At 38.6% G+C, this 14,628-nt stretch overlaps 2 protein-coding genes across 2 annotated transcripts in view; one reads left to right on the forward strand and one right to left on the reverse strand.

Moving 5' to 3' along the window:
* The window catches only part of LOC102377748 (fibronectin type-III domain-containing protein 3A-like), an 84,009-nt gene extending 74,482 nt beyond the window's left edge, over positions 1-9,527 (forward strand). The window contains exons 24-28 of the mRNA XM_025209725.1: positions 120-397; positions 2,117-2,329; positions 3,217-3,383; positions 4,869-4,990; positions 6,865-9,527. Of these exons, the coding sequence (XP_025065510.1) occupies positions 120-397; positions 2,117-2,329; positions 3,217-3,383; positions 4,869-4,990; positions 6,865-7,182 (1,098 nt within the window). The 3' untranslated portion in view covers positions 7,183-9,527. The remainder of the gene's footprint in view (positions 1-119; positions 398-2,116; positions 2,330-3,216; positions 3,384-4,868; positions 4,991-6,864) is intronic.
* A 1,732-nt stretch (positions 9,528-11,259) lies between these two features.
* On the reverse strand, positions 11,260-13,970 carry LOC102379211 (growth hormone secretagogue receptor type 1-like). The gene is made up of 2 exons (XM_014522120.1): positions 13,214-13,970; positions 11,260-11,552 (listed from the first exon to the last, which is right to left on the reverse strand). The coding sequence occupies exons 1-2, from the start codon at positions 13,968-13,970 to the stop codon at positions 11,260-11,262; spliced, it is 1,050 nt and encodes a 349-aa protein (XP_014377606.1).
* Positions 13,971-14,628: the final 658 nt, after the last annotated feature.

The following is a 14,628-nucleotide window of genomic DNA, read 5'->3' on the forward strand; positions in this document are numbered from 1 at the left end:
ATTTTTACTGCATTTATGAACATTCTGTTCACTTTAAAGCTTCTTTAGTGCAGCACAAAATCCAGGAGATGAGACAGAATCATGTGAACTCTGTAAATAATATATAGTCTCTGTTTTAGGCTGTGAATATAGCAGGAGCTGGTTTGTTTGGAGATACAGCTGCCGTGACAACTCCAGCATCTGTACCTGCAGCAGTGTCAGTTCTACATTTTGTTGAAGATCAGCTAGAAGTTCCTCTTCCTTTATCAACGTGCCTTGCAATTCAGTGGGAGGAACCCTGTTGCCATGGCTCAGAGATCACTGGATATAATATAGAATATGGGGAAAAGCAGCTTGTAACGGTTGATAGAAGAAGCAGCCATATTCTAGAGAATCTACAGCCTGACACTTTGTACAGGTGATTATTCATCATAATATTCTGAAACCACACTGTTAATTTTAATATGCAATGTTTTGGGGCAATTTTGTTCCAGGTTTTTATAGTCTCCCTGTAAATTGAATTAGAAGCTTTAATAAATGGTAAGCCATAGAATGTAGTTGCATAAGTCTTTTTTTAACGGAGGGAATATTTGGTAATAAAAACACTAAGACCCCGACCCCTAAGATACATCTCATCATCATCGCACTGTATTCTGCCATGGTCACAACAGGAGGAGATGCAGCTAATCAACAGTTTATTTGGCTGATGTCTGATACTGCTAAGAGTTCCTGTAAGTCAGTTTCTTTGGGGTGGGTCCTGCTCTGGCCACCACTACCACTTCCTCTCCCCCCGGAATATATTCTGAGGGATTCTCTTGTCTTGTCGTGGTACATCAGATCAAAATGTTAATGTCTTCTTCGTGGTCAAAGGAACTGGCAAAGTCTAAGGCAGGGCAGAATGATCAGTACTGGGCTTCTATTTTCCTTGTCCTGTTTGCAGCAGTTGCTATTTTTTTTTGCTCTTGTTACTCAGTACTTTGTAATCAAGTAGGAGGTTTAAAACCTATTCGATACTCAGCTTTATGTATGCAAGTTATTTTGGGTATTTGTGGTTGGTTAATTCTAATTAGAATCCTAGCTGGAAATGATTGTATTAGAGATGCATACATTTCCATCGGTTACTGTTCCACTCTTGCACCAAAAAACAGCATCCTCCCCAATCCAACTGAGCCTTGTGTGCGTAACTGATCTGCTGAACTCCCAAGCACTGGCCTGAAGTTATGTATCTACTTTTCTTCCCTGTTTTGGGCCTTTCAAACACCAGCAGCAGCCTCTTCCCTCACCCCCTGCCTCCCAGTACCTTCAGAATTTGTGACAACACAGTTGGTTACAAAAAGGAAGGAGCTTTTTTTGGAAATTGGGGAAGGAACAAATAATGTAACTGCAGATAGAAGCCAACCAAAAAATACAGTAATGAAGCAAAGCATTGATCTTTGTTTCTTCTCGCCTCGTCTGTCGTTCGTATTGCTTGTGTTCCGTAGCTGAAAACCCTTTGCTGCATCCCAGTTGGTTTGTAGTTAGGGAAGGCTGCTGGGAATTCTTCAGATTCCTGGTATGGGCAGGAAGCTGGAGGCCTGCTTCTGTGCCAGTCAGTTGGTGACTGAGGAAGGGCTGTATGCCCACTTGCCATAGCATCTTCAAGTGCCTCAGATGGTGTCAGGCCATCCCATTGCCACTGTGGTGTCTTCTCTTTTTCCCTCCACCATAAGATCTACCACTTGGCCCATGAAATAAAGGCAGCTAATACGAGTAACTTGGATCCTTTTTGGCTGTTGCAGCCCAGTCCTTCTCATCTGTTAGTTTGTGGGACTGAGCTGAATTATTTTGCTAATTTTGGCCAGTATGGATACTTTCAACCCTGGATAACAGAGTGGTGAGAAGGCCATGACTCTCAATCCTGAATAAAATGTGGGGATTTGTTTTTAAGAAATTCTAAAGTCTCTAACTAGTGTTTATAACTGATTATATGTAACTGAGTTCTTTGCAGAAGAGAAATGGTGTTTCACTTGATTACAAAATATTTTATTAAGGGATTGCATAAAATTATTTCAATGCATATTAGACTAGCCTAATATGTTCTTTTATTTAACCAGTGTCAAATTTTAAGCGTACACTTTTTTGTCCTCACCTTTTTTAGAATTAGAATCCAGGCGATGAACAACTTTGGAGTTGGTCCTTTCAGTCATACCATTAAAGCCAAAACAAAGCCACTACCTCCTGACCCTCCTCATCTTGAATGTGGGGTCTTCAGCTACCAGAGCCTTAAGCTGAAATGGGGTGAAGGACCTAGCAGAGCTTTAATTACCAATCCTACGCTGTTCAACTTGCAGATGGAGGATAGATTTGGCAGGTGAGATGATTGCAATAGGTACAGTTCCCTGTATCATTCTGATGTTAAGAGAGTTGAAATTGGGTTCAGTTATAAATGTATATTTTCACACCATTTTCTCTGCATTTATTGGATGACTAAATATGAAAAAAAATACTTGAAATTGTTGAAGTATTGACATAAATTCCAGTGCTTTAACCCACTTACTGTCCAAATTGCCATTTTACATTGTTTTAGAACTCTCGTGGGACAGCTGTATTGGGTGATGCATAGTCATCTATTTGTCTGATTGAATACCATAAGAAAATCTGCACTTGGTATATTTCATTGAAAAATATTTGGAATTGCTCATATATTGTAACACTAACCCGTAAATGCATTGTCAATTTGTGTTTAAAACAGATTTTTTAAAGAAAAATAAATCTAATGTTTGTAATGGTCCATAAGAGAAGCTGTTCCTCTTTAACCTAAAATTGGGAAAACTGGCTGAATTTTACATGCCTAATTTCCTTGACTTAAAAATCAGGAATCTGGTGGGGAACAAATAGTGCATGACTAACAATCTACACATCTTTTACGTATCGTTCCTGCCTAGGGTCTATTTAGATTAAATGAAAGACACCATAAACCACGTTCAGAAGGGGCTGAGACCTGAAACTATTTTTGGTGTTGGGAGAGTCATTGATTTAACTTATTCAGTGAGTGAACTAGTTACTGCAAAATCGGAGTTCTAATTGTTCAACCTAACATACTTATATAGAAACCTTAAAGAGAAATTTCAATTTCTATAATGTATTTGGACATGAAAATTATTGTTGTCAAATACATGCACTTCTTAATGGGTTAAACATTTGTGTAACAAATTAACCTGATTTATTCTGTAGTTCTAAGATACGTACCTTTTTCAGGTTTATTACTGTTTATCATGGACCTTGTCATACATACAAGGTGCAGCGACTCAGTGAATCCACTACATACTATTTTAAAATCCAGGCATACAATGATGCTGGAGAAGGAGAGTTTTCTGAAGTTTACGCTTTCACTACAACCAAATCTCCACCAGCATCTCTTAAAGGTGAGATTCCTAGCGTGCTAATAGTGTAATTTGGTAGTATGTTAGATACTAAAAAAGAAATCCTCCTCCCTTACACAGCCCCTCTCAGGCCTCTCAGAGGGTAGGTAGGAGGTAGTAAGAATTTCCCCATGGGGAGGTCAAGGTTATTTGGGGAGATGTGATATCTTTTATTAGACCAACTGAGTAGTTGGAAAAAAAGTTCTTTGCAAGTTTTCGGGCGCAGTCACCCTTCTGCGGGCATGGGGAGTCTCTGCTGTTCTGAGACTCCAAGGAATGAAAGAAGCTAAAAGACGCCCATGAGGAGGAAGCTTTTTGCTGGCCAGACCTTATGTATCACCACCTTGCCATCCCTAATGTTGGGGGTAGCATCTCCCAATCTTGAATTGTCTGCTAGAGAATGTTGCTTCTCATATAATAAGTTGGAGAAATCAGTAGGCAAATGGAAACAGATCACAAACTTCTTTTTGTGACAAGTACATTTTCAAGGTCCCATGGAGCAGCTCATTAAGAAGAGAGAATGCTAATTTTCCTGTTTGAGAGTGTTTCATTACAAACTTGGTGATACAAGGAATGAAATGTCATTTCTCCCTAGTTATTAAGAAATGTTTACTGAACAACGGTCTAGATTGGCATTGATTTTAGAAGCTGTCTTCAGCATAAAAACGAATCTAAAAATCCTTCTCTCAGATGTTTATGGACCTCTATAGCCTGAATGAGGGAAAAAAAGTATTTGGCATAAATAAGATCCCAGAAAAGTAGCAAGAATTTTATAAGATTATAATTATATTATATTTTATAACTTTATTTTACTTTCCCTGTGAAGTTAAACTGTCATCTGATTCAGGAAAGAAATCTGAACATGGTACAAAATGACACCCAAATCCTTTATGCTGCTTTGAATAACTCTGCTTTGTTTTCTAAATAATTTTACAAGGACATCTGAAAATCCCTTTTAAAAGTTTGCTGTGAGATGGTTGTCCAGCCACTTGAATTCTAATGTTTTAACTTAAAGGTTATTTCAGCTTTGCTTTTGTGTATGCAATTTCTTAGTATTGTGCCTGAGTCAAATTTTGTTTCTTGTTGTGTTCTGAGCTACAGAATCTGTTGCTGGTGCAACACAGGAGATGAAGAACCTGAGCAAGGCTGTGTGTAGTTCTAAGTGCTTTGAAATAAATAAATGAATAGATAAAATGTTTTAATACCAAAGGGTGCACAAGTGTATGGGGAAAATTACTGACACAACGAATATGGAAGCTCCTAATGCTAGGTTTATTGAGGAACTTTTAGGAGAGAGCTGTACTGTAATGTAAGTGGTACCAGCTCTCAGCTGCCCTATTCTGAATCACTTCTGCTTTAGTGGGGAGTGGCTATTAAAGCTGTGCTCATAATTGCATAGGAAGGGGAGGGGCTGTATCCTCAGGCTAACCAAGGATGTGAGAGGGCTGCATTTGAAAGCATGTTTACGGATTCCTTTCTTGTTTCCAGCACCCAAAGTAAATCAACTGGGAGAAAATATTTGTGAAGTCACATGGGAGCCTTTACAACCAATGAGAGGCGATTCCATTGTTTACATTCTTCAGCTTACCAGTGGAAGGGAGATTGATCAGGTAACTTCCATTAGACTGGTTTTAAAATTCTATTTTTGGTTCATGTTTAAATTGTTGTAAGGATTGTTTAAAAGAGAACTTAAGTCTCTCAAACTTGTTAGATCTTATTAGATTTAAACGCATTCCAAATTATATTACTGTTGCTCAGCTATCTTTTGAATTAAATGCATCCAAAGGAGTAACTCATATCTGATAATGTGATTCATATATATTTTAACTAAATCATAATAGAGGCAGAGAAATAAAGTACTGTATATTTAAACATCTCAGGCTGGATGGAGATGTGTGTACTCTTCTTTCCTCCTCCTTTGTTATTTAACATTATTCATGAGTCAGTTCACAAAACTGTGAAAGTGCTGAGTCTTTTTAGGTACCATTTCTAAGATGACAAACTGAAGGTTTCCAGTTAAGCCTTCAAAACTCTTTCTGTGCATACTTCTTTGATCAGTACTGAACCCTGACTAAATCCTTCTTCCTCAGGATGAACATTTTTTTTCACCTTTTTTAAAATGTGGTTGTCCATATTTTCATGTGTTGAATGGATGCCTTCTCAAATTAGTGAACTTACTGCAAAGAGTTACAGCTGTTCAGACTTAGAGCATAGGCACACACAACACAGAATGATTTAAGCCTGAGGTGGCTTAGTTTCAAAAGCATCTTCGCAGTGTTGGGTTTTGTGGCTGTTCCAGTTGTCCCATAGCAGAAGTCAGAAGTCTTGCCTCATTGAAAAAAATACTTGAAGCAGTGTAAGTTTTTTCAAAAAGCTTTACTCTGCTTAAGCCAGTGATCTGGTAGGTGTGCATCATCTTGCCAAGGTTTTGTTGCTTCCTAAGCACCCGAGTGAATGAAGTCCTGTTTATTTGGTATTTATTTGAAAATCTTTGTGCCAAAACTCATCTCAGCATTTTTGCCTTGGCATCAGAGAAACATTTCTTATGCTCCATCCCACCCCTAAAGCTGGCCTCTCTGCCATAAGCATGTCAGTCTGAGGACCTGGGGAAGTGTTATTGAGCTGGAGTAACCCGACACAAATCCTCATCTTAACATGCCCTTTGCAAATCGGACCCAGCCTGGTCCTGCCCAATTCTGAATTTTCTACTTTCTTATATCCTACCCTTTTATCTAGGAACAGGGAGCTGATAGGTGAAGCCACTATTAACATCTTTTTCAGTTCTAGTTCTATTTGTACTGTAAAACTGACTGATTTTAATGAAGGCTAGGGTGAGGATTTGTTGGCTAGTTGGTAACAGGGAAAGGATTAAATGTATGTTTCAGCAGTTCATATGTTGTTTTACCTTAAATTTGGAACTCTGGGACAGGTACTGCCCCCCTCCTACTCATCAGCAGTTAGCATACTTGAAGGCTCTACTCTATTCTGGACCCCCAAATGACAGGTCTGGGGGGACAGTGAACAACTTGAGGCAGAGGTCAGCAACCTACAGCCCATGGTCCAGGCCCAGCCCACAGATTTTTATCTGGGTAGCCAAGCATGCCAAGAAATGGAAGTTAATATTAGTAAGTGTTGCACAAGAATACACTCCCACCATCTAGTGGCAGAATATCTAACACTCTAGTTTACTTTAGGACTGAGCTGTCTTAATTCTGCCTGCTGGTAGTGCATGCTTACTGACTTACGGAAACGTAGTGGTAAGTTTTGAATTTGAGTGACCTTGTGCACGTTGGACAGTTCAGAAAGAACAAAGCTAGGAACTCTTTAGATGTGAAAGTTGAGTCTGTTTTTTTCCCTAGAGCTGCTTCACAAACTCTCAACAGCCTGTGCTGGTTGCACCCCTAAAATCAAACACTGCACAAGGATCTACTGCTAAGTATTGGGAAGGTGAAATGGATATTTAGTTTGTTGCCTCTATTCTTAGGTATACAAGGGACCAGAGACTTCATTCCGTTTCACAAATCTTCAGACAAACTGTGAATATCGGGTCCGAGTCTGCGCTGGACGCCAGTACCAAGATTCTACTGGATTACAAGAACTGTGCGGACCTTACAGTCCCAGTACGGTATTCTCATCTCAAAAGCAAGACTTGGCTACACAGTGTACTGATTCTACAGCTGAATTGGCAAAGTCTAAGAAGGCAGCGCAAAGTGATCAGTACTGGGCTTCTGTTTTTCTTTTCCTGTTTGCAGCAGTTGCTATTTTTTTTGCTCTTGTTATTCAGTACTTTGTAATCAAGTAGGAGGTTTAAAACCTATTCGATACTCAGCTTTATGTATGCAAGTTATTTTGGGTATTTGTGGTTGGTTAATTCTAATTAGAATCCTAGCTGGAAATGATTGTATAGGAGATGCATACATTTCCATCGGTTACTGTTGACTCAGTGAGGCTGGGTTGACAGAAACTTTCCAAATGCTGAATGCAAATCTGTCACCGAAAGGGGTAATCCTTTGTCCTCTGTAATCAGGGTTAGCTGTTGATAGAACAGCCAAAAACTGCCTTAACACACACGTGTGCATGCACACACCTGTGTGCGTACACTCCCTGTTGCAATTCAAACCCTACATCGTTTAGTCACTTAAAGAGAAGGCTTTATAGAAAAAAAAAAGTCCTTTTCAGAGTTCAGCTAGACAAGTGGTAGTGGGTCAGCAACTTTTAATCAAGTATTGTTATAGTTTGGTATACATGAAATAAAGCAGCACAAATGCTTGAGCTTAGAACAGTACTGTATTGCAGAACATTACTAGAGCATACCACATTTAGTATACTGTAGAAAGAAAACAAAATATTGGCTTGATTTAGTGATATTACTACTTTGCAATTATTTTAATGTTTGGGGTCCCATGGTTGATATTGTTTCAAGTGTTAAGGTAGAGGGTACCAGCATTTTTTAGAATTTTAATTAAAATGCTAGACAAAAATATTAGTGCTGCAACATACATACAGTGGTGATGCATTTGTATGTGACATCGGAGATAGACCCCATTTTTGTACTGTACGTTTTTGAATGAAATGCTTTCTGCTGTTGGCAAGCAGCTGTTGGCCCAATCCACATTTCACTCTCAGTGCCTGAGAGAAGAGTAATTTCCTGTGCTTCTGATGAAATCTTTGCAACATTTTCAGAAAAAGCACAGATATTGTCTTTAAGGAGAAAGTGCATTTATGATAAATGTTTCACTATTTGGCTCAAACTGAGCAAATATTTTTGTACAATTATTAACCTAAAAGTAAAATGTTCAAACTGTTTTTGGATGCCCTTCTAATGTAATATGGAGGATCAAAAATGGACATAACTCTTTTTTTAAGTAACATTCATACATTGTTTTAAATTACTTGCTATCACAAAGGTGGCAGTTTCACATTCCATTTTTTTGTATTTGAGAATTTTCAGTTTGCTATGAACTTGTCCAAGATGCTTGGAGGAACTTTTTAAAATTTTGTGGCGGCTATGCACTACATGTGACTGTTCCTTGTCAAAACTTTGTTGCAGACATCTACAAATAAGTGAGAGAGCTATTTCCTTTCATCAGCTATTTTGCAAGCTGGAAGCCACAAATTTAGAACATTTGTTCAGTATGGGTCTTTCTAATTGCTTCGGAGTTAAGAGAACATGCCATATACAGATTCACATACTCTGCAAGGACTACAGCTACACTTTAAATACATCAAATCACTGCACTTGCCTGTGGGATGTTAGATGTGTAATAGTACCATTGGCTACAGGCTAATTTCAGAGACTAAAACATTTGAAGGGTGTTTTCTCCAGTGGCAGTTAATAATGTTAAGTTACGGTTGGAGGCATTGTGTTGCATTTCAAATGTGGAAAACCTAAATTATGATGTATCACTTAATATTCTTAAAAGTAGATTCATGGTGCAATCGAAAAGTAACCTTTCAAAAATATACTCTTCATTTTGTACTCTATTTATTTTGATTTTAAAAAGTCCTGGAAAATGTATTGAATGTATTGTTCTACTTGTAGCAGAACTTTAAGTTAATCATTTATTATATCATGGAAGTCTCTCTTCAGTGTTGAAAAGAGTTTTATACAGATACTAGTGTCTTTAGTTTGCAGAAGAGTTTACAGCCTGTCTTTATTTTCTTTCATATTTTACTTTTAGAAAAACAATAGACTGCCTTCAGCAAATCTCTATTGCCAAAGGTTCTTTGTTCTATTTTAAATAAAAAGAAAAAAGCATTATGTGATTAATTTGGCAGTAGCATTTCTGATATATTGTTTAAAAATGATAAATTAGACGTTCAGAATAAATACTAACTAAAATCATGACTTCTTCAAATTTGAAATAAAATGCTTCTGTACTTTGCCACAAAACATTCATGTTTCCAGGAAATATACTGGAAAGCATAGTGTAATGTAGATTTTATATTTACTATTATACATTCCAGATTGATGTACCCTAGAGGCATTAATGTATTAGGTATATTTTCCTTTTTCTTGTAATGTAATTTTGAGGTATCTCAAACTTATGTTAAAGCTGCCATGCATTGTATTACTAAATTGTAACTATCAAATAGATAATATATTTAATACAGCCAATAAAAAAAATCAAACATATTCCAATTTTACTGTAGGGTCTCTGTATTTTTGTGGGGGTTTTAAATTCAGAACCAAGAGCATAACTTTTCTTTAAAAACAGTGCTGTTAGTCGTGTGTGTGTGTGTGGTTATGATGAGCAATACAGCAACATGGAAAAAATCCATTCATTTCAAGTTGGAGCTTGTGGAGTTCCATAGATTTATAAGGGAGAGCTACGGGTTTATGGAAGAGAGAGTTCTCAAACAGCAGTTTTCCAATTCCATGCAGAATTTCTGAGCCATCCATCTGGAGGATGCTGTTGGCCCTTCCCACCTTGGTCAGGAACAACATTTTGATATGTGGAATGACAACTGTCCCATCTTTCCCAGCTAAAATATTATGCTGTATTTTATTGTAAATAGCATGACCTCTGTGTAAAATGGTACCAAAGCAGCTGAGCCAGTTTTCTTTAACATAAACTAGGGGGAATTAAGAGTTTCCAACAGACTTGTTCACCTATAATGAAAATACAGTAACCTGGGCTATCCAAAAATTATAGCTGTATTAAACCCCTTGAGTGAAAGGTGGTCAAACAATGGTCTCAGTTCTGAAGATCTGAGTTTGGTGAGTTATTCATCCAATTTCAAACTGTGTGTGTGTGTGTGTGTGTAATTGGGCAAATAACTCTCACTGCAACTTTTTCCCCACATTTGTAACTGGCTTTTTCACTGTCCCTTGTCTGCTTAGCCTGTTTAGGTCAGTAATTCTCAACCAGAGTGCTGTGGAGTGCTGTGTCATATTAGTACTGTTAGGTGTGCAGACACCTACATGTGATTCATAAGTTAAACTCAGAAATTTCAAACAAGAATCCACAGTGTCAAAACCATTCTGAGCTATTGTGGTCTTTCTGAGTTCTTTGCAGCAGAAAAATTGCTCTATTATTTTTTCATAATCAAAAAACCAAGTGAAAGCAAAGTGTGACATTTCCAAAGGGTGCTTGAGTCTAACAAGGGCTTCTGTGAATCTAAAAAAGTTGAGACTCACTGTTTTAGATAAATTCTTCAGGTGTTATAGAGGGCTTCAGTGTAGCGCAGCCTGGCCTTGTTTGGGGCAATGATAAAACATTTCAGTTACTTCCCCCTGCTTCAGATCTTAGAAAACCAGGCTAGATAATAAATTTGCCTTTCAGAGGCAGATGGAGCTTTCTCAGTCCTGACAAGTTGAATACTTTCTTATCTGTTTCCTTTTGAGGTGCAGCCCAGGTTGTTCTCTTCCAATTAATAAAAGAAAAAAGTTGGATTCAGTTCTATTGTATCTTGATTAGCTTTCATCAAAGAGAAACTAACAAATTGAATTATGCTGCTGCATAATTTTTTGTATCAAACTATCAAAATCTGATCTTGGAAGTTCTTGAAACAAATCCACTAATGAGTTTTATGGATAGTTGGAACAATGTGTAGAGGCATTTGCTTGAAGCCCAGAACTTCAGAGAGAACAGGCTTCTGCAAGTAGTTATGGGAATAGTTTCAATTTTTACATGATATATTGCAGGCAATGCTACTTGCCTCACCCTGAAGCATAAGCAATGGCAATGTCAATAAAGCAGATTTTGTATAAAGACATGAGCGGTGAACTTTTTTTCTTTCCACAACACCCCCACAACCTCCGGCTACAATGTGCACTAGTACCTGGGATTAATGTTGACCTATGATTCAGCCATGCATTAGACAACCAAAAACCTGGGTGTGTAGGATGCTGAAGTAAAGTAGATGTGTGAACTGTTTACATGAAAGAACTGACCTCCGTACCTTCAAGAGAAGTCTTTTCACTCCTTGTCAAGCTTCTGGAATGCCAGACCTGGCCATAATTCAGGATTTTGCTCACTGCTTGTCTGTATTTTTGTGACATGACGTTGTAAAGTATTGGATTTATGGATGCTCCAAGGTAAAAGAGAATCATGGAGATGAGGTTGAAATACTGAGTGACATCGTACAGGATGATTTCAGTCTGGGCGAAGAGGATTCGACCAATGTGAAATGGCAGCCAACACAACACAAAGGCCAGAACTACTACTGCTAAAAAAGGTAAGGAATGTATTTTAGTATAGTGACATAAAATATTCTTCACCTTCAAGTTATCTTATAACATTTCCAATCACTACATTTTAACAGGACATGTACAGAAGGCGTTTGATCACTTTGACTTGTGTGGCCATTTTTGTTTCGTTTACTGGTACACGAACAAGCAGTGGAGACTTAAGGTTGCCTACTTCATTTTTCTGTCCAGAATTAAAGCAGAAAACTGAATATACCAGTGTGTAGCACAAAGGCACAAAAAGAATATAAGCCGGCACCGTTACAGCAGCAGCAGAAGGTATTGTGCTTACCTTTAGGAGATACTTTTTCACTCCCATCTGACAACCTGCTTTGCTCATCAGTGAAATACTGCATGTGAGCAGAGGTCAGAGCCAGAGACTGGGGACAGACAGATAAAAGAGGGCCAGGCACAAATACAGGATGGGGAAAGATGGAATAGTTTAAAGATATTTGGAAAGGGAGTGGAGCAAATGAGGCAGAGATGGGAGAAGCTGTGGAAGACAGAATTCTGAAGGAAGGAGCAAGATGCCTCAGCAGAGAAACAGAAAGTTTTGGAAGGCACAATAGTTAGCAAACAATGGCTTGAAGAAAAGCACAATGGAGAGAAAATGCATGGCTCTAAAATTAGTCCATTTTACTTTGCATATCCCTGTTCCCACATGTCTGTCTTTTTTTAAAAAAAGGATGCTCACCACCAGCTTGCGGTCTGAAAGGGGAGCCATCTAGGACCATGCATGCTGACTGGGGGATGATAGAATCTGAGGTGGTGAAGGCCAGGGCCAAGTGCTCTGTGTACCAGCACTTCCATGCTCACCATGAACACTGGGGTAGTGACCTGTTTGATTGCTGTTACTACACTCTGGTGATAGCTATAAGTTCATATTTTGTTGGTCTTGGAAGAGGAAATGGCCTGCGTAAGATGATAGTCACCCCAAATAAGTAATTTTGTTTTCTATCTTGCTAAAATGATTTTGGTATAATCTGAGGGGGGAAAAAACAATTTTTTTACTAGATCAGGTTAGGATCTGTTAAGCTTGTGGACCAAAGCTTAATTGCAAAAACCTTAACACGCTCCTGGGGTGAAGCTTGATTTGCTGGCTGTAAGGGCTGCCCTTCAGACCAAGACTGCTAGGTGCTAAATCTTCCAGACACACATCAAGGATGATCAAATTAAGGATTTAAAAAAGTCATGTCATCATATGGCTTTTTTGATGGTGTTCTGACTTTGCAGGTAGGCAGGGCAAGGCTGCTTTGCCTCACCTTGGGACAACAGGAATTCTTGTAGCTGATCTGAGGTTGGTTCCTATTAATAAACTACTTGAAGTTCAGATTGGGAGCTTTGTGCAGTAAAATTGGGGAACATGGATAAATTAAATAAAATGCAGGAACCTTACAGCTGTGAGAGTCCTTCCTGGCTTTTCCTTTCTTGCCACCTTTCTTTTTCCCCTGCCTTTACACCCTGTGTGTGTAGGGTTTGTGGTAGATCGGGCAAGCAAAGGGGATCTGAGTGGCACTTACAGAAAGTGTGGAGCTTACTATGTATCAAACCTGTCAAAAAGTTGCCCCCATTGCTTGACTGTCTGTCTCATTGCTGTAACATAGTGCTTGCTGCCTGTTTGATAGACGTGTAAGATGCTTACCCAGCATTTTGATGGTTTGCTTGTGGTATTTTTCTCTGCTTGCTGCCTGGGGCCCTCTCAGGTTGTGCCTGCTGCTCCAGAGCTTTCTGCATATGAGTCCATAGAGCAGAGTCAAGCACAGAATTGGTAGGAAGAAATAAATGGTGGAGACCCAAGTCATTGTTTCTAAAAGGCCTGTGCGGGCCAAGTGCTCTATGTACTTGCATTCCCTGGTTTCATCGGGCAGGCTTCCATTGCGATGTTCCACACCAAACAAGAACAGAATAGGGCTGGCAGTCAGTAGTGACCAAACCCATAACCCAAGAATGATCCCTCTCACCCTGCATTTAGTGATTGTGGTTCTGGCTTTCAAAGGAAAGCATATTGCAAAATACCTTTCCACGCTTAGAGCGGTGATGTGCAATATGGTGCAATAAGTGCAGGTTTCACTGAGGTAAAACACAAATTTGCAGAGAAAATCCCCAAATATGTATGGCCTGTATTTCCAAATCCTGTACAAATCTGAAGGCAGACCAAGGCAGATCAAAATGTCTGAGAGGGCCATGCTGGATAAGTACATGTTAACTGTAGTTCTCATTTCCCTACGCTGTTTGAAAATTAATATTGTTATTACATTCCCAGTGACACCCAAGAAAAATAAAATGATGGAAATTATAGTTACAGGTACCAGGATGTGAATGTCAAATAAAGATGATGATTGTTCTTCATAGTAGTCCGTATCATTTATAAAATGGCTGTCATTTGTGATGGAACCCATTTCTGGTCTCAACATGAAATGTAGAGTTGGCTTTGCATTACCATTTAATAGAAACCAGTCTCATGATAACTATGATCCACAGTCTACGTAGTTTCCAAAGGTTGAAAAATGTGCTAGAAGATTTGTCTTCATCCCTTGTATTGCTCGCCTCTTATACAAATCCAAAATTATTTTTCATAAAAATATTAGATGAAGCTAAAAAATGACAGAGAAAAATTAGCATATACACCCAACATTTTGGAAGAGAGAGACAGATAAACACATTTATATTTTTACCTTGTGCTTCAGGCAGCTTGCAACTGATGTTCCTATCTAGTAAATTCCACAGTTCTTGAAAGCTTAAGGTATAAAGCAATTTTGTGAACTATCACAGTCAGAAAATAATGTTGATTCAAATACAGTCCGTATTAATGGATGCAGACACAAGGAGGAAAGGAAATCATTGTTATCTCTTCAAAGTTTGCCAGATTTCTTAGAAATCAAAAAAACCTCTTGGCAGTGAAGACAGCCTTTCTGAAGAACTTTCCAAGCAGCAGCTCGATTTGCAAGGAGTCCTTGTGCCAGACAGAGATCTGGGTGCATCATTTGCTACATGAAAAATGGCTCTCACCTGAAAGAACAAAACATATTCTTTGTGGTAGCAGATTGCTGGCCTTGT

This window comes from Alligator sinensis, unplaced genomic scaffold (genome assembly GCF_000455745.1).
Source record: "Alligator sinensis unplaced genomic scaffold, ASM45574v1 scaffold294_1, whole genome shotgun sequence".
Lineage (NCBI taxonomy): Eukaryota > Metazoa > Chordata > Crocodylia > Alligatoridae > Alligator > Alligator sinensis.